Source organism: Aquila chrysaetos, chromosome 9 (assembly GCF_900496995.4).
Source record: "Aquila chrysaetos chrysaetos chromosome 9, bAquChr1.4, whole genome shotgun sequence".
Classification (NCBI taxonomy): Eukaryota; Metazoa; Chordata; class Aves; order Accipitriformes; family Accipitridae; genus Aquila; species Aquila chrysaetos.
This window is the reverse complement of record NC_044012.1, coordinates 41,568,445-41,593,290: the sequence shown is the minus strand read 5'-3', so window position 1 is coordinate 41,593,290 and position 24,846 is coordinate 41,568,445. Positions and strand designations below refer to the sequence as shown.

Here is a 24,846-nt window from a genome sequence, read left to right as displayed (position 1 = left end):
TCATTGCTGAAATTCATGAAGTTGGCTTAAACTGTGAATGTTTGCCAGCCATACATTCAGCTACATGTTTCAAGCTTCTATCTGCGAAGTTTGCATCTACTATTAATTGATTGTAATTAAACTGGAAGAAAGATGGACTACATGCTTAGTACTGCTGGAAATGGTAGCTAAACTGAATAATATGGAATACTGCTGGGCAAGCTTTGCAAATGTGCTTGACAATCTGTTGAAAACTTCAATTGACAATGTATTTTTGTGGGGGTTTTTTCATAGTTACTTTATTTTCAGCATAAAACTACGAAGTGTGAGTAGAGGTTGGATGAGTACGTACACTGTTTGGTTCACTGCCTCTCTTGGCTGCAATAGTCAATGACTTAAAATGTTAGGGAAGTAATTTTGTACATCTCTGAAAATAATAAATTCTTTCTTGTCTTTCAGAACTGTTCCTCCAGCTGGAAGTAAGTACTCTTAATTTATCAAAATACATATTAACTAGATGGAACAGGTATAAAGCTGCTGTTTCATCAGCTAGTACTTGTGCTTGTTTTCCCAGAAGACTTAAAGAAATTTTCTTCCTCTAGCTAGCGTTGTTACACTTGAGACGTAGTACAGCCTACTGTTGGTATTACTTCAAGTAACTTCTGGACTTTGTCATTAAAATAGAGTTAAAAGAAATATTTGCTCTTGGGCTGTTGTATTCTGGCTGTGCATTTGGCTTGTTTAAAAAGGTTGTTTAAGGTGATAAATGTCAGTGCTGTTTATAAATCTGAAGAGCTCTCTGCTAGAGACTTGATATATTATGCAACGTTAAAGTGTTTTTTAAAAGTAATTCTTTTGCCAATATACTAAGTACTGCTTAGTTATTTTTAGATGGTTTTCTGTTGATTATGAATATTTATAATCTTTAGAACTGGCTACAGTTTTGAACTGAAAAGCTTATCAATACAGCAGTTGAAAGAAGCTGTTATGATATCGTTAACTTGAGTCATTGGTTCCTTAGTTAACCTTTTTATTCTTTTCGTTTGCATTAGACCGATCAGGTGGAAAAAAATTACGTCAAGGAAAAGAAGGCAGCAGCAAAGGAGTTTGAAGATAAGAAAATTGAGCTTAAGGAAAATTTGATTGCAGAGTTGGAAGAGAAGAAGAAGATGATTGAGAATGAAAAGCTAACCATGGAATTAACAGGAGGTAAAAACAAGATAGGCATCTGTCATTTGTCTTATCCGCTCTGCTATTGCTTAGGAAAAAAGGTATAAAGGTAGCTATGCTGGTTTATACAGACAGCTAGTGTGAAGGCTTTAAAGCTTTCTAAATGCCAAGAGATACAGAACGCAAATTGGTTGTCTTTTAATGGAGAAAGCAGTTCATAATAAAATTCAGTGACCTGAATTACTAACAGGTGAATCAAAATAGTGCCAGTAAAGCAGCAGAGTGGATAGGTTTTCTTATATAATAGGAGAGGGGCTTCTTCAGTTCTTGTGATCTGGCAATAACACTATTGAGATACATCACAATATTGACCTAACCGGCCGTGCCAGGTTGCAAACTGTGTCCTGTTTTTTCTCCAGTAATAGGTGGTCAAGAAGTTGAAGAAAGGCAAACAGTAAAGGTTGAAATATGCTGCTTAAAGCCAGAAAAATAGATTTGTGAGCTACATTTGTGTCCAGATTCTGGAAAATGGACATTAAATGGACAGATTTCTTTCATGAAACCCGTTGGTACTCTTGGTGCCTTGGCAACGCTCTTTGCAGTAATTGACACAGTGGACCTAAGTAGCAGGGTAATTCGGCTCCTTCACCAATTGTGTTGCTGTGATACTGAACCAGAAGTCTGATTTGATTCTCTTTTTTTTAAGAGCAACTCCCTCACTTCGTTGACAGATAATGTTGATTGTGTCGCTGAGGCCTGTCCATGAGTTAGACCTTTTATATCTTTCTTGTATAGTATCTTTAGAAGTTATGTAAGCTAATAATTTAATCAGTGTTCAGAAGCAAGAATTAAAACCTGTTTGGACGTATTCAGGAGTACTCTTGGCTTTGTACAAACTGTTAGGGCTAATCTGGTCTGGAAAACAGCTTGAGCTATGCTGTTTCCCTGATCTCTCTCTCAATTATGAAATGTAGTCTGATCTTACAAACCATGCCTTAGCCTTAACTTTTGTTTTGTTATCCTCTGCCTGTGTCTGTTCACTACTAAGTTGGGATACAGTACTAATCTTGTAAGCAGGTTTTCATTAGTGGGTCAGGATCTGACTAGGTCTTAACATTTGGAAATCTGCATACCAATGTTCTAGGAGTCTAAAGGAATACAACTTCTCTATCAGTGGGACAGCTGTTAACATCAGGATTCAGATTTGCAGAGTTAAAGAGAGACTGAGGAGGGGTAAAAAGTATTTAGTAGTCTGATTTGGGGACCGGATTAATCCTCATCAGGGAAATGTGTTCCCCCCGTTGTTGCGTGTCCTGAAGTGTTGAGCTTTTTCATCAAATACAACTCTAGGAAAAGGCATGTAAGTAACTGTAGAGAAGAGATGCATTCTGTGTGTGTTAGCCCTCCCTTATCTACTTCCTTCCAGACTAGCAGAAGTGCAATGTGATTTCTTTAGAAGTAACAGATTTTGTGGTGAACATGTGTTGGAGGCTAAGAAATAAGAATACTGAACCTGATGTGGACCCGATGGTTTTTAAAACCTGTGGAAGTTCAGCGTATACAAGGATGCAAGTTAGCAGCCTGATGAATAGGCTTGTCTGCGAGTGTTGGGAGCATTGTGGTTTCATTAGGTTGCAATAGTTGCCTGCTGTTCTGGAGCATTGTATAGTGCGGTTCTTGACTATTAAGCCTCATGCAGGACTGTTTCAGGTTAAATCTGTTGGTGCTTTAGCAGCTCTTCAAAACTTCCTTTGTAAAGTTTTCATGAATGTCTCGAGAATCTTAAAGTTCTTCAAATGGTTAACAGAAAATGTAAGACTCTCAAACTCTGGGTTTTCTTCTGAAAACTTGTTTGGTGCTGACTTTCAGCTGACTTGTCACAATTTTAAGATACAGGGTGGGAAGAGAAAGAGAGAAGAAAATTGATCTCTCTGCCTTATTCACATTTTAAGCAATATAGATAACAGCTCTGTGACAACTCATTTGAAACTAATTTTTAAAGAGGAGAAAAAGCCTTTTGACTTGGCTGTGTATTGCCTTGAATAAGTGCTTCAGACCCCTCTTCTGAGGCTCTTGTAAATAGGTTTTAACAAATGGGAAGAATGGCTTACATTCAACACAGTAAGTTATGTTTTTAGTGTCTGCAGGGCTATTAATCTTCAGTGGTTTTCAAATTCAGCTTTGAATCCTAGAGATAAGGTTTCCTTTGGTATACACTTAGTGGGTGGCACTTAATTTTTTTTTTTTTTTTTTAAAGCTTTTATCATAATATTTGTTCCCTTGATGTGTAGCATGGTCATCCTTGTTCACCCTTGAGATAAGGAGAAAAGTAATTTTGTGTATTTTGAACATGCATAGCTGCTCAAGGTTTTAGCATCTAGAGGGAGCCAAAGAGGCTTCATAGACTTAAGTGCTACCTAGGATGTGATTCAGGTGTACTTAAAGATGAGCGAATAATTTTCAGCACATAGAAGGAGAGGTAAGATGATGTGTTTAGCATTTAAGATGTGTCTTGGTTGCCAATTCAAGATGTCTTCATAAATTAAGGAATGATTTGTGAGAGTTTGAGTAAAGTAGTTCAGTTAAGACTACCTGTAGGCATTTGGACAAACTGTAATTTCAGGTAATTACTTGGTGATGAGACTTGCGTTTCAATTTTAAACAGATTTTTTCTTTTTCCCCAGTGCATATACTACAATTTATTTCCTGTCAACTGCTGCTCTGCATGCTATTAATTAGGTTCATTTCATTAATCATAATTTGAAGCATTTTTAGATAATCTGAATTTAAATACTATTTGTGTTTAAAATTACTCCAGCAGACTTGGATCAGTCTTGAATGCAGTAATTATCTGTATTCCTTTGACAAAGCTATTTTTCCAGCTTAAAGACAAGAAAAAGAGCAATTGATTTGTAGCTGATGCTTTACGTGCTATTAACTGTCCAAGTTTTGTTAGCAAAGAACTCCATGAACTTTTCCTTTTAAATGATCTGTTCTAAAGCAGATAGCATTAGCATTAAAGAAATTTGCCCTGAATCCTTGTAGCATCATTGTGCTTGTTATCTGTACCTGAAGCAGCTGTAAAATGCCCCCAAACCAACCGTGCCACTTCCAGCCAATGGAAGCTGTAACCATGGCATTACAACGCTGTTGCTGAACAGTGACCTGGTGTGAAAGAGAACTTGTGTTCCCTGTCAGCAGTTTCAGCTTGGATGCTGGAAGCCACCACAAAAAAAAATAAAGAAAAAAAATCCAATTTTCTGTATGAAAGAGGAAAGATTATTTTCCTTGTCCCTTGTGTAGAAAGCTGCTGCTTCTTATACCTTTTCCTCTGGTCTTATCAGCTCTCCAACTTCATTACTCTACAGATTCAATGGAAGTGAAGCCTATTATGACAAGGAAACTGAGGCGACGACCAAATGATCCAGTTCCTATCCCAGACAAGAGGAGGAAACCTGCCCCTGATATCCTTTTACAAAGTCATTGGAGGGCTATTGTATTTGAAGCCAGCATGCTACCTGCATCTATGTTGTTTTGTACAGGAAGGAAAATGAAATTAGGTGCTAGGATCAGATTTTAATCTAGGAAATACTGAAGCACAATTTGTCATGTATATAATGTGTGATAAACTAATGTAACAGAACCAGTCTTTGGAGATACCTCACGACACTGTGAAGTTTATTTGATTTTTTTTTTTTTTTTTTTTGTTAGTGGGAATAGTTTGAGTTCTTCAGCCAATTTTTTTCACAAAAGAAGAGCTTTAAAAGAACTTTATATATAAAATGCTGAGGTAATTGATTCCATAGATAGTAAATGGCTTTTTACATGAGCCAAAGCTTTTCTCATTTCAAGATGTGACAAAACATTTGCCAGAAAGATCGTATTTGTCATATCAAACTAGTTTTTCCATTTCTGATAAAGGCTTCAGATCTCTAATCCAGAGAGATGCATAGCAAAAGTAAGGAGTGCTAGATTTGTTCTTTGAATAAAAGAAGATGAAAATCCATCTTCTTATATATAACCAGAAAGAGAAAAACATGTATATGTAATCCTTCTCTTCTGCCTTGTTGCATGTTTCTTATAATTAAAATGTTTCTTGGCTTCTGGAAATATGTTTTTAGCTCCTCTGTGATAAGCACTTCTTCTATTTGTATATTAAATTCACCTGGAAAGGAAAGCAATGATATTTGCTTTGCAGAGGCTTATTATTAGATTCCAAACTTGTATGGCTTAAATCAGATTAAAAAAACTTATCTTATGACTTCTGAGTGACTCACGTTTTCTGAAGGCAATATCAAACCTTGAACTTCTAGAGTTCATGCGGGATGGTCACAAGCATCTCCAGTTTTAATTAACCTCTTTCTGGTTGGAGAGTCTGTTCACTCTTCCAGGAAAAAAAATAATCTATTTATTAGTGCCTCTATCTCATCCAAAATAAATGAGTTTCATGGTGAACATGACCTACTAATTGAGCATGATATGGCAGCCACAGTATGAAAGTCTATCTGCCTTTCCTCACTGGGGAGAAGATTAAAGTCCATCAGAGCCAAAATCCTTAAAATGCAGCCTAGCAATTGTTAACTTTAGTTTGCTACTTTGAATGCTTTTGACTTAAGAGCTGTTTTGAAGAAACACTGTAGATTAAAGCTTGAGAGAGGGTCCACTGCTTTGGGTATTTTTTCCTTCTGTGTACTTAGGTTTTTCTTGTGTGGAAGTGACAGAGGAGCGGTAGGAAAGGGAATTAGGAAGATGCGATTGTGAAACTACACAAAATGACAGCGGAGCTCTAATAAGGCTGTAGTACACTAACTTCTGCGTTCTGAGATTTTGGGTTTGTTTTCAGGTGAATGGTAGGCTCTTATTTATCCTCATCCGCACAAAGGATGTGTTTTGTACCTCTGGCTTTATTTTCTGGTTCTCTCTTGAGGGTGGTTGGTTTTTTTGTGGGGCTTTCCCCTCTTCTCTCTATCTCTCTATTCCCGCTTACTGAGTTGCAAAATGATGAGTTTCTTTTCCTAGGTTTGAGTGGGATTCGGCTTCCTTGTACAAAATCTGAAGTGAGTCTGTTGTGTTTCAGCTCCCAGATTGTTCTCTACAGAAATGCAAGATGAAAAACACTGAAAACTCTTGTGCTTGATGCCTCTGTGAAGTAAATGTCAATGCACTAAAGGTTTTTCATTGACAGTTATGTCTGAATAAGTTAAAATGATTTTGCACTCTATTTGCTGCTAAATATGAGGCTCTGTGGAGATGGACTTATATTAATTCATATGACAAAAAAAGCTCAAGTATGACACTTATTAAAATCTTATGCAACTTTACAGAAACCTTTTGGCTTACGTTTAATCAAGTGATATGTCATTGACCTTTAATTTTTAGCCTTGCTTGTCAAGAGCTTATGGGAACCTTAATTCTGGATACCTCAGCTAAATTATTTGTTGACTGATGAGCAAATAATGGAGGACCTGAGAACGCTGAATAAGGTAGGGATTATTGCTTGATTTGTATTTCTTTGTTTTAAAGAGAAAGCTAATGCTTCCCCCTGAAGAGAAGAGAGCTCTTTTTTTTTTTTTTTTTTTTTTTTTTTGTTGTTGTTGTTGTTTTATGTTCCTTTTTGAGATGTGGGACTGTTTCATCCCAGTAGGCTTTCTGAAGTAACACAATAAAAAATTTAGTAAGATGGTATCTCCTCCCTCTTATTTTAATAGGTTTAATTAACCTAATTAAAATGACTGTCATCTAAAAATGTTACCTTTTGTCTGAACCAAGTGATGAGCTATCTTAAGGAGTTTCTTCCTCCGCATGGCTGAGCAGATGTTAACATGTTTTTCTGTGAGGTCACAGGCTGCCTTTGGTTTAGGCCTTAGTGTGGGGTGGGTTTTGTAGTTGTTTTGGTTTGGTTTTTTTTTTTTTTTTTTCCTCCCCACTGGTGCAATACTTCAGCAAACTGGATAGGGTGCAGTGTGCATGTTTATAGTTTTTCTAGATTTGATTAACGTATTGCTTTCTTGCTAAACGCTTTAAGGCTTATCTAATTTCTTATAATAGAAGCTGCTCATTAAGGCATTTGAGGATGGTAGCGGAGCATGTTTTTTGTGCCAGCTGTTGAGGTGTGTCTAATGGTTTATCTCCTGTATTTTGTGTACCCTGGGAAATGTTGGCTCGTGTTCAAAAATATAGTGTGTTAGATGGGTTTGGTTTTGACTTGTTTTAGTGGGTTACCTGAATGTTCTGAAGTTCAGTTTGTAGACCTTCTGTATCATCACACCGGTTATCTACACCTTTGGCTGTTTATAGCATGCTGTTCTGGTTGTGTTATGCCACTTAACAGTACATTTAAAAAAAGAAGCATTTAGAGTATGGAAAGTAAGACTATCTGAAATTATTACTGCTGACTTCTATGGCTCATGTCAGGTCTCTAACGCTTCTTTGCTCTCTTTCCATGTAGCTTAAATCACCCAAGAGACCAGGTGAGTTAACAGTTGCATTGGAACAGTCATGCTGTTTTGAACAGAGAATTATATTGTAGACTGTTTGACTGTATAATTGCTGACTGTGTAATTTGACTGTATAATTGTTTTGACTCTGTAATTGCTGTTTTTTGTGTACCTATTGTGGCAAATGGGTGCTGTGTGAAGTCTCTTCATTGTTCTGAAGTTTGTCAGGGATGGGAAGGGAGGTATGCACATCTTTGGTGGCTGAAACATTTGGGCATGGGACTATCTATAACTGTGTAAAGAGGTTTTTCCATTATATTCAGATGCATCTGGGCAGCTTGCCTGCTTGTCGGGTAGATGGAGGGATAGAGAACTTGGGGGTTTATGCCTTCAGCAATCTAGATGTGTCTGTACACTTTATTTCAAGACAGAGTGGTACTAACTTGCCTAAGTAATTCTGATGTAATTTAACTACTTTACTATGGATTAGAATTAAAATAAAATCAAGGACATACTGTCGTATCACCTACATATCAACATTTTTTCAGATAAATGTTATATTTCAATGAATACTATCATTTGTATATTCAAGGCAGAGGTTGAATTATTAGTCCCAATAGAGAATATTTTTCTGATGAAAATTTGAGTTTGTAGCTTTCTGTGTTTATTATTTCTGCTTAATATGACCTTATTAATTGCAGTTCTGCAGTCAGATGTGCTACTGTGTGGTGGACACATGCTGGTCTTTAAACACAGTCTCTCTCCTGTTCTCAGCCTCTCCCTCCTCTCCTGAACACCTCCCAGCTACACCAGCAGAGTCTCCAGCACAGCGGTTTGAAGCCCGGATAGAAGATGGAAAACTCTACTATGATAAGAGATGGTAAGTCCTGGTAAATTTCTGTTTTAAGCAGTCTGAGTGTTGTGTAGTGAGGAGACAAAGACTGCAGAGAGAAATTTCTTTGAGAAAAAAATTTGAGGACAAAATGTTTTGGGGCAGATGTTGGCCGCTTCCTCCAAGGGCTAATCATTGTGACTTTGGTAAATCAGAAGTGATAATGGAGTGTTTAGGTTTCATAGACTTTCAGAAGTAACTACTGCCTCAAAAGGAAACTTAAATCTTTTCCATGGAGTCAGTGGTGCACACTGTGACACTTGGGAAATGTTTTTGTCAAACTAATGTGAAGTAAGAGCCACCAGCAGACGCAGTGTGATGTAGCTGTGAAGCCGGTCAGCTAGGATACAGATACTCTGTGATTGCAGGTACAGTAGTGTTGGCAGTATTCACAGTCCTCGTGTTCAGTTTTGTAGAGCGCTAACCCATCGTTCCACAAGGTGGCAGAAGAAATGTTGTGCGCTAGATAAGCAGAATGAAAAATGTTTCTAATAAATCCAAATAACCTTTAAAGATCAAACCCACACGGGAAAAGCAACTTCAGAATTGCTGATTGGATTTAGCTCTGTTAAGTTTTATGGGCATATAGCTGTGCAAGCCTCACAAAATACAAGAAAAATATTAAATTCTGCAGAGAAATCTTAGTAGGTCTTAAACTAAATCCGTGAGACATGCAAAACTGGATAATCAAGGGGGCATTCTCGTACTCCTTGAGCAGAAAGCAATTTGCAAGTTGCATGCTTATTTGTAGCCTACCTCAGTGTTCTGGTGGCTCAAAATAACAAGTGACGAGGTTGTAATTTTATCATGGAAAATGATAGGTGTGAAGCTTGTTTTCTACATGACAGCCATCTTGTATAGTTGGTCAGTTTTTCCTTCTGCTGGTCTTCTAACAGTGAAGTTTCATCAAGGGTTCAGTGTACACAGCTCTGATAAAAGCTGCTGCCTGGAGCTTAAACTTCCTTGAAGCGTAAAGCAGACGTGAACTGAACAGGTTGCTTATTTCACAAATTCATGAAGTTCTTTTTTTGCTTTCATAATGGGTTTTTTTGTGTAAAGTGACTATCCTCGGGGATATATTTGGATGAATAAACTGTTCTTCAGAATTTTTAAGCATGTGGAGTATTGAAAAGTGTTGCATAAGTTTAAAAAAAAAAAAAAAAAAAAAAAAAAAAAGAGGGAAGATGGAATCTGGAGTAATTGGTCAGTAAAGTTCCCCAGGCGCCCACCAAATTTAAACCTGGGAGAGCTTCAGTGAGCCCAGATGAATCTCTCGAAAGCACCAGCTCTCTCTGAAAGATATCTAGTTGGGACATAAAACACTAACAGATACTTTCATCTTGCTGAATTCAATTGTGATGAGCGTCTCACTGTCAGGTATTCCAGCTGTTGCCTTTCCGTGTTCTTATGCTGTTTTAAGATAAGTATTTTACATTTTTTGTCTGCAATAATCCCGCTTAGATTTTTTTTGATTGATAGTAATAATACTTGTGCAAAATAGCTGGTATTTTAAAATAATGAAGTAGCTCTTGATAGTGGGAGGGTAATTTTTTCAAAGGTGTATTAAGGCTGTAGCTGCTGGCATGCACCAGAAATAATAAAACTAACAGCTCGGGAGTGACTACTTTCTCTGTTTCCTGATGGCAGCCATGAAGCACCATTATCTCAAAATAGTGAATGTTTAAGGCTAGTAATGGACTCCCTAAGGTCTTGCAGAGACATTTCACAAACACGTCTCAAGTGGAGACTTTGTATAGGGAGTTTCAGATGGATGTGAAATTAGACTTAGTTTTTTATCCTCAGTCAATTTGCTCTATGCCCCCCCATCAGATCCTAAAATACAGTTCACTGTAAAACAGCCATCTTTTCGCTTTTAGCTTTGTCTGCATTCAATAATGCAGAGTGATTTCTTTCAATCTTCTGATGGAGATGCAGTTGAAAATCTTGGCCTTTCAGCAAAATATTTTGTAGCAGAAAGTGGAATTATTTCTGCTTGCCTCACTTGTCATTATTGTGGTGTATTTTACCTACTGCAAAAGCAAGCATTGTTTGGCACTTTCCTTCTCTTGAAAGCCAACTTACATTCCATTGCATTTTTCATCTTGAAGTATTTTCCTCAGTTCTACCCCTCTGTTCCCCTGCGGGTATATAAACTCAGCAAAAGGCTGAGACATGAATGTGTAACTGAGATGTACCAGGCTACTGTGCCTTCAGCTGACCTGTCTCTCTGCGTGCATGGAGCATGAGACAGCTGAGACAACTCTTCAGTGAAAAAGTGCTGAACTAACTTGTTACCTTGCCTTTTCTGTGCAGAGTTAACACAAATTTACTGGTGGACAGTAATTTGTGATGTGAAATCCAGGGGCTGAAGCCAGCTTCGTGTCATTAGCTTTGGAATTCACTGATAATCAAAAATTGGAAGGAACAGCTTTGAGTGGAAAAATTATTTCACTATCTGTGCAGGCACAGATATCACTTGAGAGTTGTCGTTTGCAGTGGTATCTTCTGCACGCGAAAGCTTGTGCACTGGTTGTACCAAGATCATCAATTCTCCTTGCTTAAGCAGTCACAGCATGGCATGGTAGGACACTACTGGACTGAGGTTTTTACATCTTATCTTAGTGAGGTCTGGTTTATAGTAGCTTATACTGTTTCTTTATATCAATTAATGATCGTCTGGGTTCAGTAAGCTGAGATTTTGGCTCAGATCATTGCTGCTGTTGCATTGCCCTGGAACCCACTGACATCCTTTCTGTTAAAATGAGGGAGAAGGAATAGTGGTTGGGCAGAAGTGTCTAAAAGTTGCAGGATTTGGGGTTGTTTGGTTTTTTGTTTTTTGGGGTTTTTTTTTTATTACCTTGCCCAGGCCACTGGTAATTAGTATGTTTGGAAGGCTGAAAGCTGATGCTATTATTCTTGTTACTGGCAAGCAGTGTGAAAATTCTGAGTACGTGAGCCAGTGGGAAGAGACTGTGGAATAAACTATTGGAAGACTTTCATTTTTACAGTGTGGTTATTGTAGAAATAACTGTAAAGATTATGCAAGTCTATGCATTTTGACAAATGCCTGTCAGCCAATCAGACTGCAGGGAGTTGCATACTGAATAGTTACTGAGGGAATCTGTGCGCAGTGATTCTGCAGCTTGGATTGCCCAGTTATATATGAAGCACATCATGGTTAGGGTAAAGGTGGAAATACAGTTATGCTTTTATAACTATAAAGCATTTTGGTGCTCTCTTGATTAAGATGACTTACAAATAATCTGTTTCAGTATAATTAGTTCTGCCTACCTCCTAGACAGAATAAACAGAAACTGGCGAGTTTTGTCTAGCACACTTTGCAGCACTTACCAGAAATATGATCTGTGAAGAAGGCAAGACCATGAAATCAAGAATTCAGAGTTAGGAATGTTGAAGTTTTTACTTTGTTTTATACAAAATGCACTAAGAAAAATATACAGCATGACTAAAATATGATCTAAAAGGGGAAAAAATGGAAATGCTTAGACACGGCCTCCTTATGGCAGGTATATACAGCTTCTTACAGAGTCAGTAACCCATCACTTACCATTTTGTGTATTTTCACAAAATAAGGCGGTATTAGAAATTTGAGGTCTCTGTTTAAACAATACACTGACTGCACTGATTGAGTACAGTTCACTTTTTTTTGTTGGTGATGGTGCACTAGTAATTTTGTATTGGGGAATGTGAATAACTTTTGAGTATCTGATTTGCTCTGTCATATTTTATCAGGCATAATATGGAGTTGCCTTCTAAAATCCATCCTGTGTCTGAAATGTGAAAGGCTAGTTTGATTAACTCTTGAAACACAGGTTTATTGTCAATCAGTGTTCTCCTGTCTTGTAGCTTGGTGCTCTGCTGCTCCCTCTTGCAGATATGAAATCTGTTTTCAGTAATCTGCATATAGAATTGAGAGCTTCACGCGCTTCAAAGTATCATTTAAATGCAAAGTGTGTGTGTGTAGAATCAGACCACCCGCTATGTTGTGAAGGTGGGGAAAGTTGTGTGGAAAGACAGACTTCATATTTACTCTATCCCAATGCTTGTAGAATCCTAGCTTTATCAATCTTATTACTGTTCGTTTTCTCAGTCTTTGGACAGCTAATGGTTTCATGTGTTTCCTTTTTTTTTTTTTATTTTTTATTTTTGCAGGTACCACAAGAGCCAGGCTATTTACCTGGAGTCTAAAGAGAACACTAAGATCAGCTGTGTGATCAGTTCTGTGGGTGCCAATGAGGTAGCGGGCTCCTTTTTTTTCATGGGGGTGGGGAAAGCTGTGGGTCAGCATAGGCAGGTAGACGGCTGCCTAGTAAGGACTAAGAGAAAATCAGTATTACTTTTGGAAAAGATGTAGTTGTCTGGTGTCTAAAGAAGTTAATCCAAGATAAAACTGAGTTGAGAGATCTCTTCTTGAGATGGGAAGAGACTTGCTCCATTTCTAAAGAATGATCCTACATTTTGCAAGCAGTAGTTTGGCAGGCAGGAAGAATGGGGAGAACTGACATGTTGCATCTCACTGGCACTACATTAGTTCCATTTCTGTTATTTCAAGAACATACTTACAGGTGTTATTAATGCAAAACTAAAAAAAAATAAAATATCCTATTGGGAATCCAGAAGAGGATGAGGAAAAATTTTGTCACCAAATTTAGTTGTTATAAGGGGAGAAAATTCTTCCTGCTAACATGAGTACATGTGAGGTAAGCTGGCAACATTCATCACCTACTTGGGAGACAGGGCAGGTGAGTCATTTGTCTGAGACAATTTCAGTGTGGCTAATGATTAAGGCTTAGAGAAGCAGGTGAAGAGAGGTGCATGCCTGAGATTGATGTGAATCTTGCTGCAAAATAAGCTTAGTGCTTGAGCAGTGCATCAGTTGGGCAAAGGGAGCAGTTTATTCTTTGCTTGCAGATTCCAGACACTTCAAGGAAAGAAGATAGGCTTAAATGCACTTCTCTTCAATCAGCCAATAAAGAAACTTTAATTTATTTTTGCAGCTAAGGAAAAATATTTTATTTTCAACAAAATGAGTTGCATATGGGATATGCTTTGTATCACAACTGTTCCCCTTGCAATAAGAGTTGTTATGCTTGACGGTTGGCTATTTAGATAAAGTAGGAGTAGCTTGCTAACGGATGTGTTAAAAACATGGTACTGCTAATTTGATTGAAGTTATTACTGTTAACTTATAACATTAAAACTCAATCTTTTGGGAGCGTCTTACCTGAAACCTGAGGGAAATGCCATCTGTTAATTATTATTGCATGAATTCCACTTTAAAGTGAGACATAGGTTTAGTTTTGATTTTGTGGGGTGTTTTTTGAGAGAGGCTGGGGAGGAGGCATGGCATTTGTTTGCCCTGTGGTGGTTCACTGCAACAGTATAAAGACAAGGGAGATAAATACTTAACAGAATACTGAAATGAGCTGTTCTCTTAGGAGTACAATGTCCCTATCTCAGATTTCATCACACATTCAGAAGTATGGTTGCCAAACTATGATCTTACTGGTTCCTGCTTGAATTTAGAAGCTAGAAGGCAGACCTAGATTTGAGGTCTCTAATTGTAGACTGGAGTCAAAAGTTGATAGCATTTCTAAAGGAAGTCAAGTTATTCAAAGGAACTTTATGAAAAATATTTGCACAGAGTGTCTCCCAGCATTTCTGTTAATGCTTAATATGAAAAGACTTAACTGAGAAACATCAGAGAGATGGCATACAGTTGCCTTCTTGTGGCTGGGAAAAGGAAGTAGTTAACAGTGTATCAGAGGCATCTTTGTTCATATGAATGTCTAAATCAGTTTTCTTAAACTGGATTTGATTTTTGTAATTGGCTGTGGGCCTCGCCGACACAGAGTCTGAGCTATGACAATCCCCTTTAAAAAAGCAAACCAAAAATATCTTCCCGGGCCCAAATTCTTTAAAACTTGGTGATGTGTTTAGAACTAAACAGAATAAATTTCTGTTACTTTAGATGTGATTTCCTTGGAAACTGTGAATCAAATACTGCATTGGTGGAAATCATTGGCCAAGCACATGGAACCAATTCAATCATTTGCCTTTTGACAACAATAAACTCTTCAGTACTTGCAAGAAAGTTAGGGTTTTGGGGTTTTTTTTATTCCCATGAGTTTTTTCAGCAATCTCAGTTTGGAAGTTGAAAAAAGGAGGAAGCTTATTTTCCTTTTACAGTCTAGGAATAAAAGAAATTCAGAGATGGATTTGGTTGTTTCTATTCACCATCTCCTTCAGTTCTTTAGAATTAATAGATGTTATTTTCTGAATTGCAAAATACATTGTATGTCTAAAATATCAGTTTTAAGTTCAGAATGTGTCTTGATGCTTTTATTTTTCTGAACACTGTGGCACATTTTAGTGTTGATAAGTAATTTTGCTGTTGTAGTCACTTAAAACAGAATTTTAATTTTCTTCCAAATGGAACTTAACAAAGTGGTTGACTTTAGCAAAACTAATATACCATTCCATCATATTGTGATAGAATGTAAAACTGTACATGTTTATTGTTCTGTACAGTTGCTCAGAGTTTGTAGATTTTCGAATTCTTTTGGTTAGTAAAACATACCAAATTCTTGGAAATGTTGCAGTAGAGAGATGATTATCAGTGAACGTGGATTTTAATTTCTCTGGGGAAATAACCGAAGTACAAATGCAGGCAAATATTAAATTTATTTTATATTGAGGGTTTCTGTTAGTGAAGTCAATTTATAATTAAAATAATAGAGTTATATCAATCTACTGTGCCAAGCCTGTAGCTAATATAATATCTGAAAAAAAAAAAGTTTTGGGTAAATTGCATGCCAGCACTGAGTTTATAATCCTTTGCAGTAGGAAATATTGGACTTCTGTCCTAAAATACTCTAGTACTCAGTGCTGGATAACTCTTATTTTCCATTCATTTATTTCAATATGTTTAAATGTATTAGAATGATAAAATGCAGAGGAGATTTGCTCAGATCTGATTTTTAAAGTACGGATATTTGGATCTAAACTTCTTGACAGTGATTTCAAAAATTCTGAGTGGCTGCCTCCATGGCAGCAATTTTTCCTTTGAAACATACTGTGTATCTACAAGTTATGTGAATTCTTCCATGCAGGTGTTTAAAAAAGAGGCCCTTTTATCTTCAGATACAATTTATTTAATACATTGTGAGAAATGCTTCATTGAACAAAATCAGAATAAGCTTTTCATTTGACTAATAGTTACTTGTCTGGGCAAATCCCAGGCTAGATAATTTTATGATCTGTGGATCTAGAGAGACTTATTCTTGATTAGGTAAAGCTTAATGCCAGGGTTCTGTTGTGAATTGTAGCAGAAGGAAACTTGCTTTCCTGATGATGCTTGGAAAGAGTAATTTTTCTTGATGACTGTTTTGAGCAGGAAGTTAAGGTGGTAAAGTTAGAAACCTTACTTCGTTTTCTACTCAGGTTGCAAATGCCTAATGTGGGGAGGGAGAAGGGATTAAGCTAAATCATCTGTGCACCCTGAGTAACAGATGTTCAGATCTGACAATAAGAATACCTGGACTTACTTGTCTGTGTATTGCTTACAGTGGGTTTTCCTTTTTTCTCCCCAATATATCTCCCTGCCCCCTCTTTTTTCTTTTCTTTCATGCAGATCTGGGTGAGGAAAACCAGTGACAGCACAAAGATGAGAATCTATCTGGGACAGCTGCAGCGAGGTGTTTTTGTGATTCGTCGACGATCAGCTGCATGACTGTATGCTCTTCCTTGGTCTTTTTTTTTTTTTTTTTTTTTCCTTTTTTTAAACTGATAGTCAAACCTCTAACGGGGAATGGCAGTGTGTTCGCTCATGTTAGCAGCAGAGAACACTGTCATGACCTCTTACGAGACAGTTTGTGGCTGGCCACATAATCCCCAGTAGTCCTTAAATCTTTAGTGATACCCAAGCACTGCCCTGGACTATTTCTGGATTTTGCATCAAGCTTCTGTATGCTTTCTTTATATTTTGGGTGACTATTTAAGAAGACTTTGCATCATACTTTTTTCATCATGGTTTCATGGTGCATAGATGGGACTCGTATGTTGAAAACCGCGTAACATTTATGTTTTGAATCAGACCAATGGAAGAAGCTTTGCTTGTCAAGACCTGAGGTTATTCGTTCTTTCTGGTTTTGTTTTCCTGCAAGGCTTGGGATGTTGGGCAAAAGGAGATTAATCTTGCCAGCTTTCAGCTGCAGCTGAGAGATGCATCTGTAATACCTGGTATTTGACATCAGCTTTATTGGATGAACTGTTTAAAGACTTGAGCACTGAGGCTTTTTTAGGAAAGTGTGAACAGCTTAGAAACTGCTGAAAATCCAGTTGATTTTAATGTAGTTAAGCGGTCACATGTGGTTAATCAGAAGCTTCCGTTTCTCTTCACATTAAAAAACCCTTCAATGAACAGGCAAAGAGTATATCTATTTGCTGAAGTAATTTCCTGAAATAGGCGGAAGAGTATAAATCAAAGGATGGATTAACTGGACTTTGCAGGTAGAGAGACTATATGAACTATATGTATGAGTATAACCACTCATACGTGTAGAGACATGAAAGGTAAATTTCATTTTCTTTACTGATGCTTAGAGTAACAGGTCATGCTGGAATCCTGCTGACAGAAGATACTGGATCTGTTGTATCTTCCAAAGAAGCCTGGTACAGAGTAGAAAGCAGCATTGACGTGCTTTTAGTGTATAGCCGAAACCTTCATTCCCTAAAATGTCATGCAAAGGTTTCCCTTTGTAGGGTATTTTAATTAATGGAGGTAACACTGGGTTTCTACACTTGCCTTCCAGCAGCACAAGTGAAAATGCTTAAGTGATGATATTAATGTACTCCTTTCCAAGATGTTTAAAGATCTGACTCTGGCATTCCTTTACTGTTCCCAGTCTTCTGCTGATGGCTGAAACCACCAATACCGTGTGTGACTGCATTGGCATGAACTACACAGTGCACTGGCAATGCTGTCAGATCTTTGCCTTCTGTGCAAAAGAACTTTGTGCTCCTTTTGATTACTGGACAAGAAATTGTAATTTCTGCCTTTATCAGTATGTGTCACTTTGAGGCATCTTTTGGTTTTGCTTTTGAACTGCCTTCTTGTTCAGCATCAGTCTAGCCTTTCTTTCATATCTGGATAAATGGAGTATTTTAAATGACTGTTTCCATTTCTTTTACTTACTGCAGTTGGGTGGCAGTCACATCCCAATAACTGATGTATGTATGTGGATCTGGAGTGGAGTGTTATGGCTGAGTTTCTGATGTGTTGCCTTTGTGGCTGAGAGACCTATTTTTATTGTGTTTAGAGTTTCAACTGGATCTGGAGCTTTGGCGAGGAAAGGAGATGGTGTTTGTTTCCCACCCCTTGAAAATGTGCCATCTTTGCTGCAGCATCAGTCAGGTGGAAAGCAGCAGGCTGTATTTTGTCAAGTTAACAGCATACTTAATATAACTTAGCATTCTCTGCACGTGTGACAGGTTTTTAATAAGGTGATGATGTACCAAGCAGGATTTGTCACTGAGCCTTAAAACGAACATCGTAGTTCTTATAATAAAAAGTGCTAAGTAAATAGCAGGATTTATTTCCTACCTATATCGTTTTATCCATATGTGTTTGTGGAAATAGGTGGAAACTTTGGTTCAGTTTTGGGGAGATAGCTTGCCAACCTGCTAACAGCAGGTGATCTCTCTGCTGCTGTGATGTTACCTGTTTTGGGGTAACTTTAAAGGCATTGGTAGAAGTGTGGAAGTGCAGCAGCTCTCTTAGAGCCAGGCCTGGTATAGGTGCACATTGTGTAAGCTTAATTTTATAGCTTTGATACCACATCTTAATCTCAATCAACAACATCTGCTCACCATCCCTGTTCCTTGGCAGAAGGGGGGAAAGAATAGCTGCTCTTGCAGCCAAAAGCCTGTCTTCCCATCGGCTGTGGTCTTTTGTGGGGGGTAGGGAGGGTGGTGGTGGGGGTGATGGGATGGGACACACATTTCTAGTTCGCAGCCTAATCAGAATTTGAAGAGTCTTCTGGAAGCGAATACCTGTGGGACTGTTGCACCATTTCCCTCTTCTGTAACCCCCCTGTGGACGCTCTGCTGTGCTGAGAAGGTTACTGTTACCATAAGGAGTCATCTTGTGTTGGTGCAGATAATCAAGGAGCGTAGCCTTGGACTGCAAGTTCTGGTGGTGAAAAAGAAACTAAGAATGAGGACAGGGAGCAGTCAGAGTGGGAAGGAAGAAATTTAAGTGTACTGTTGTGTTGACTGGGGAGATGGATTACATAAACTGATACTGATTCAGGGCAGTGCTTCAGCATGGAAGTTGCCAAAACTCAATCTCAAACTCCTACTCTACTCTTTCACGCCGATCTTGGATCTCCAAGAAGGATGTGTGAGGTTTGTACAACTTCCTTCTGTCAGAGTTCCTTGCCCAGTGCTCCTGAATCAACCTGTGAACTGTAGTTTCTGCTTTTGACAGTCCTGAGTGTGGGCTTGTAGCCCTATGTGCTCAAATTTAACTACTACACTGAAGGTATTTTCTTTTAAGGCTACTTCATCCTTAGTTTCTTAATTTAATGAAATGAAAGTCTTTCTTGCCTTAGTTGATCACCATAAAATGTAGATTTATCTCCTCTAACAAAGTACATGAATATTGTATCCTGTTTTCTCAAGCAGGCTCTTCTGTAATGGCCTGTGCCATTTACAAGGCTGGAAACGATAAAAATGCAGTGCCTTGTTGTGCACTCAGGGAAGCAGTACATTTTTTAATCCTAGAAGGATGCTCAAAATGTGTTGTGGCGAGGATGATGCATGTGGAGATCAAGAGTATAGACATCAGCTGTAGAAATGAAGATTTCCTGCCACTGGTTGGAAAAATAGAGACGAGTTACTCAAGGAGATGGACAAGGTCTTGCTTAAATTCTAAGAGAAAATTGGCTTTTCTGTCTGCTATTTGCCTGTCTAACATCAGTCTCTTGAAGAATTCAAACCCTCAGTGAACAGAAATGGCTTTGCTACAGGTATGAAAAGATTTAATCCTCATGAACAGCATTTAAAGTAAATTTAAGAAATGGTTTTAACTCGCAGTTATAGTAATTTTAAAGAAAGGTGAACATTCTGCCAGAAGTAGACTTTTATTGAGGGTTAAATTGTAGTTGGCGGTTAACTCGTATTAAGCATTTTTTTTCATTGGCGTGAGAAATGGACCGTGATGTTGATCAAGTGCAAAATGAAAAAGATTCTCCCCCTGCACCCCTCCCTGCCATTAGATGTTGAAATGGACAGGAAGCCAGATCAGTGAACCAACTTCCAGTGGCTTTTTGACATCATACTCACTGAAAGGTTTCAAAGGAGGCTTTTTCCTAGAATGATTGCTAATAAAATAAATTGTCTTTTTTAGCTCATGTGCTTTGTCTGGAATTTTGTAAAGAGACAAAGTAATTTAACAACAGAAGTCTTGATTGTTAGTAATTTCTTGTACATTCCCAGGCCACTTATGAAAATAAAGCCTAAAAGAGCAAGAAATTGCTGTGACCTTTGTGAATAACTGAGGTCCTTCCTCTTTCAGAAAAAGAAAAATTAACACACCTTTTGGGTTCTTATTCCACAGAAGTAAACGGCAAATGCTAAATGATTAAGAAAATCTGAATGGGTGTTTAAGGTTTGCTGTTAATCAGTTTTAGTTTGTCGAATTCTAAAAAATTTATTAAACTATTTAGAAAACAAAAGAATGAGTATTTCCATTTTTCTAGGATTTGTTGAAAACCCATTGTCGCTGGAACTTCACATTTCATTGAGTTAAAGAATTCCACTATTTTAATGCTGTGCTGAATTTGGGAAACACCTTTAACACTTATCATTAGCTCAAATTTGGGATGCCCAAGTATCTCATAATATACAGTGGAGTCAATGCTGGTATTTAGATTCCTCCTTTTTATGCATGAGTGCTTTTCTCTGAAATATTCTTGATTTCAGTTTAGTTAATAAATGTGCGTAAAGAACAGTTTGGATTTATATTACTTCACTGAGAGCCAAAAAACACCACAAAAGGGTTTGGGTTTTTTTTCCCTCTGATCAGATGTTAAGGAATGGGTGGAGGGAAGAGTGGCTCAGAAACCTTGTCCCCTGGGACCAAAGTTTAAATAACATTTAGGTGACAAAAGACATGAATGTAAAATATTTTACATGGTGTATATATAAGCAGGATGGGTGTCTAAACTTCCTTCACATAAATGAGACACTGAACAGCAATACAGGAAGAGTTACTTCATCCTTTGGTTCTAAAATAGCAATGCTTTGAGCAAAGCCAGTAATTTTTACGGTTTTGGAACCAAGAGATCTAAGCCCCTAAAAACAGCTACTGATTTATTTAATCAATCTTAAATTTGAAATCTATCAGTTGTCCCATATGCCTAAGGTAGCTTTGTCATTTTTCATTTAGTTCTAATTTGCATCCACGTCTTCTGCCCCAAATCTTTTCATTTCACTTTATTTATGTTCCTTATTTTTATTGAGTGAGGATTCTTTTGACAGTGATGATTGCCTGCAGATCTCTGCTATTTGAATGGCTATCCCAGTTAATGATCTTTAATGAAAATAAAACAAATGCACATCAACGTTAAAATTGGTGTCTTAAATCAAGGTTTCTGCTTGGTGGTTTAAATCCTGTTTGGAATTGGTGACTGAAAGGTGTCAAAGTGAATGGATTGATTGCACTGACTGAGCATGGGTTTGGAGAGTGGTTGGCTCAGGACACATGGACGTAGCTCTGTGTCTGCTTGCTTCATAAAATTAAAAGGTAGGTGGAGTTTTTTGTGGTTTTTTTTTTTTCTTTTTTTCCAGGGAGGTAGTGGATGTCTGACAAATAATTGATTTCTGTTGAAACAAATGGTTGAAGGTAGCTGCTGATCATGTCAGCATACTGAAGAATTATTCATTTGGGGGAAGAAATACCCTTTTGCCCATGAACTAGATTTTAGTAACGATATGTAACAGTCACATGAATATTTTTTTTTCTAATGTGATTAGGAAGCAATGTTCCAAACCTGATACATCATGAGGCATCAGGTAATGGGGAAAACTCTGAATACTAATGATACTAAATCACGTAACATAGTTGCACAAAATTAATATAAACACGCAAGGCAAATATTCTAATAAGGATTTCTGTGGTATTAAAAAAAAATCTCATCCATTGAAATTGGGAATTAACTAAACCCCTTGGTTTAAGACTGTCCTGAAGACCGTAAGACATGGCAGAAGAGTTTCACATGTAACTTGGGACCCAGGGATGCATGCTCTGTAATAGTATTTCAGCACTGAAGTATTGGTTAGGTCTCATTTTGTACCAAGTATGAAGTTTTGTGGTTCAGGAAAGAGAAATAACGTGGCGAAGCTGGCAGGATAGTTGCCAGCCCTGGCTGAGGCTATCGGTCTTGTTCACCCCTAATAGAATTCAAAACTATTGATTTGTTTCCTCTTTCATTGAAATAACTATTTTGAGGAGAGCTTTGAAAGTCTGGGCAAAACACAGAAATAAAGCGTCTGTCCTCTGGTCTCTGCCTGAAGATGGAAAAACGTCATCCCAAGGAAGGGACAGTTGGCCGGCAATCCAATGAGTGGCTCTGCCGCAGCAAGGCTTTGCTCACTGAGGATTTATTTCATCCATATGACAAGATATAGGTGTTTGCTTGTCCTTCCCAGCCGCTGTGAAGATGAGTATTTGGCAGATATTGTGGGATGCAGAGCTGCAGTGTTGGTGCTTTCTTCCCTGGACCGCTGCTGTGGTGTGTCTGGGCAAGGGAGGTCCGGCTTGCGGGAAGACCGACGGGTGAGCTGTTCTTGGAGGGAATGGCTGGGATTAGTGTAGGGAGGAGTTTCTAGAGCATTTAGCCGAGGTTCGGTACCTCTCTGTTCCAAGGCTGACTTTCTCAAAGAAGTCTGAGGGTTTGAGTTGGTCTGAAGTACTTTGAGAGCCGAAGGGAGCGTGAAGGATTCAGCAGCACGTGTTCGGGACTGCCTTGTTGCAGTGTCTTCTGCCCGTGCCTGCCCGCTGCTACCCGAGTGCTAAAGACCTTGGGGAACATATCAACAGAATTACTTTGTAGTGGATGTGAACAACCTTAAATACTGGCTGTAGCCTTCACAAGGCATGCTAGTTCCTGTTTACTGTTTGATGTAACTAAAGGTAGTAATCTGCAAAACCTCTAAGCTTTTTTTTTTTTTTGAGGGTTTTTCCCTTTCCATCAGAGCGCCTGACAGGTATTCCATCTCGATTATGCCTGAGCTCTTTGTTGTATCTGTCATATTCCTGGGCTGAATGACAGAGCGGTAAGGTGCTTCTGATGGGTGCATTTCCCACCTGTGTAATGGGGATCTAATTAACGGATACAGCCAGTCAACTGCGCAGAGGCACAAGCCCAGAAGAGGCAGTTGTCTTCTCGCTCTTTCAGCCAACTGATTGTGCCTTGTTACAGCACCTTGTTTCAAAGTTGTTGTTGCATATTAAATTTCGAGGCATTGCCACACTTCTTTTTTTTTTTTTTTTTCTTGTTAATTTATTATAGTAAGCATTTTCACTGCTTCTCCATCGTTTTGTTGATATATACCTTGTTGAATCAGTGCGGCGTCTCAGATGAAGAAGAACGTGGTGTGTGGCCAGGCGGGTTCTGCGTACTTGGTTTATCACTGGGGATTGCAGGACGTGATGCCTCTGACCAAGGAGGTGTCCTGGTCCTGTGACCCCATCTGTTGCTTGTGCCTTGCTACAGTATTCTCCAACAGAATCACAAAAATGCAGTTATTGTTTAACTGAAAGCGCTTGCTTGACTCACCCCGCTTCCCCCGAGTGGTTTTTTAGTGAGCAGGTTTGTCTCTCGAACGCCTGCTGATGCACCTCCTGTACTGGGGTGCTGTGAAGGCTGGTGAGGGTGGTTTGTGCCTGCCTGCTCGCTGGGTGCTCAGCCCGGCCGTCATCATCTGAGCATGCGGAAAGCCTCGCTCTTCTTCCAAGAAGGGGGTTGTTACCTTCTGTGTTTTTTCAGGACGAGCTGCCCTCTCTAGCTCCTGACAAGGCTCTTGAGGTGCCACTTAGTGCTCGAGCTAGATGCCCGAGTCTTCTGGGACGTCGTTACAAGGGAAACGAAACGCTACGGCATGGTGTCAGCGCCGCTCCTGCGCTATTAACTGGTTTAATGAGCCTCTTAAATTGTTTTGGGGAAGACCTCTGTCTCCTGCGTGACCTTATTGTCCCCGTTTACCGCCTCGCGACGTGGCTGGGCTGACGGAGCAGTGGCGGTGCTGGGAGCGGAGCAGCCTGGTGCGAGCACCGGCGCCGTGGTCTTTCCCTTCCCGAGGGGAAAGCTGAAGGCTGCGGCTCGGCCGCGCGGTGCCTGCGCGTGACGGTGGGCGTTTTGGAGGCAGAAGGCTCCTCAGGCCCCGTGGCAGCACGGAGGCAAGTAACCACGAAGCTGTTTGCATTAGGGAAATGGGTTTTCTTTGCTCGATCGATGGAGTTGATTAGCGCTGAGATCCTGCGTTCTCCCGCGGGGCGCTCAATCTGCACCTCGCTCAGGTGAACCTGCGCGTTTCATTCTCCTCACCCCATGTACTTTGCTCACCCTGCTGCCATCCACTCGCGTTTCCAATTTCACACCAACGTGCTCCAGATGTATTTATAAATGAACTCTCTTATGTCAATCCACTAAAAAGCAACCAAATATGTTCTAGAGAAGTGTTTTTCTCCTCCTTCTCCTGTTGTCTCCTGTTGCTGTGGCAATCTTGACTGCTGCTGAGCAGAACGGGTGGGAGAAGCCAACGTCAGTGCAAGAGCATCCTGCTTTCCCACACGGTCAGTGCTGTGAAGGGCATCCAGTGCCTGCTGCTGCCTGGCTTGGCAGTGATTTTACCCCTATAGTGTTTTTGATATGCAAATCTCGAAGGTTTCTACAGGGAGAAGTAAATAAGAACATACTTGATTACTCAGTTGGGGAGGCTGAGGAATAGGGGGGCAGTGGTCTTGCCAAAGACTGAGCACTGTGTCCGTTATTCAGATAGAAATGCCCTTCTCCTTCCTTAACTTAGCTTATACTCTGGGCTTTAGGGCAACTTAATCTTCCTCAAGGTTTTGCTCTGGGGTTTCAGCTATGTCAGAACTTCATCTATACCTCTCAGCACATAATTTCTTCTTCAGCATTACCCTCTTGTCTCTTCTCTATCCAGCTGGACAGGCTAAGGTTTAGTCCAGGACAGGTGACCAGATGAATTCTGGATAACGAGTTACTGCTAATCAGCTACATTTGGTAGTTGACTGTGAGAAGCTGGTTGCAAATCTCAAGT

At 39.1% G+C, this 24,846-nt stretch overlaps 1 protein-coding gene and 1 long non-coding RNA gene across 6 annotated transcripts in view; both read left to right on the top strand.

Annotated features, from left to right (window-relative positions):
• The window catches only part of SUDS3 (SDS3 homolog, SIN3A corepressor complex component), a 75,905-nt gene that overhangs the window by 6,152 nt on the left and 44,907 nt on the right, over positions 1–24,846 (top strand). For 3 of the 5 annotated variants that reach the window (XM_030024001.2, XM_041125700.1, XM_041125699.1), the window contains exons 5-12: positions 439–458; positions 1,032–1,188; positions 4,518–4,613; positions 6,571–6,632; positions 7,598–7,619; positions 8,361–8,466; positions 12,652–12,736; positions 16,133–16,233. In XM_030024001.2, the coding sequence (XP_029879861.1) occupies positions 439–458; positions 1,032–1,188; positions 4,518–4,613; positions 6,571–6,632; positions 7,598–7,619; positions 8,361–8,466; positions 12,652–12,736; positions 16,133–16,231 (647 nt within the window). In that variant the 3' untranslated portion in view covers positions 16,232–16,233. Of the gene's footprint in view, positions 1–438; positions 459–1,031; positions 1,189–4,517; positions 4,614–6,570; positions 6,633–7,597; positions 7,620–8,360; positions 8,467–12,651; positions 12,737–16,132; positions 20,035–24,846 lie in introns of those variants that run through there. The other 2 variants (XM_041125698.1, XM_030024000.2) reach the window with 2 other exon arrangements.
• Positions 4,620–6,528, top strand: LOC121233509. Its single transcript, XR_005933121.1, has 2 exons — positions 4,620–5,992; positions 6,227–6,528. It is a non-coding gene; the product is annotated as an uncharacterized LOC121233509 (long non-coding RNA).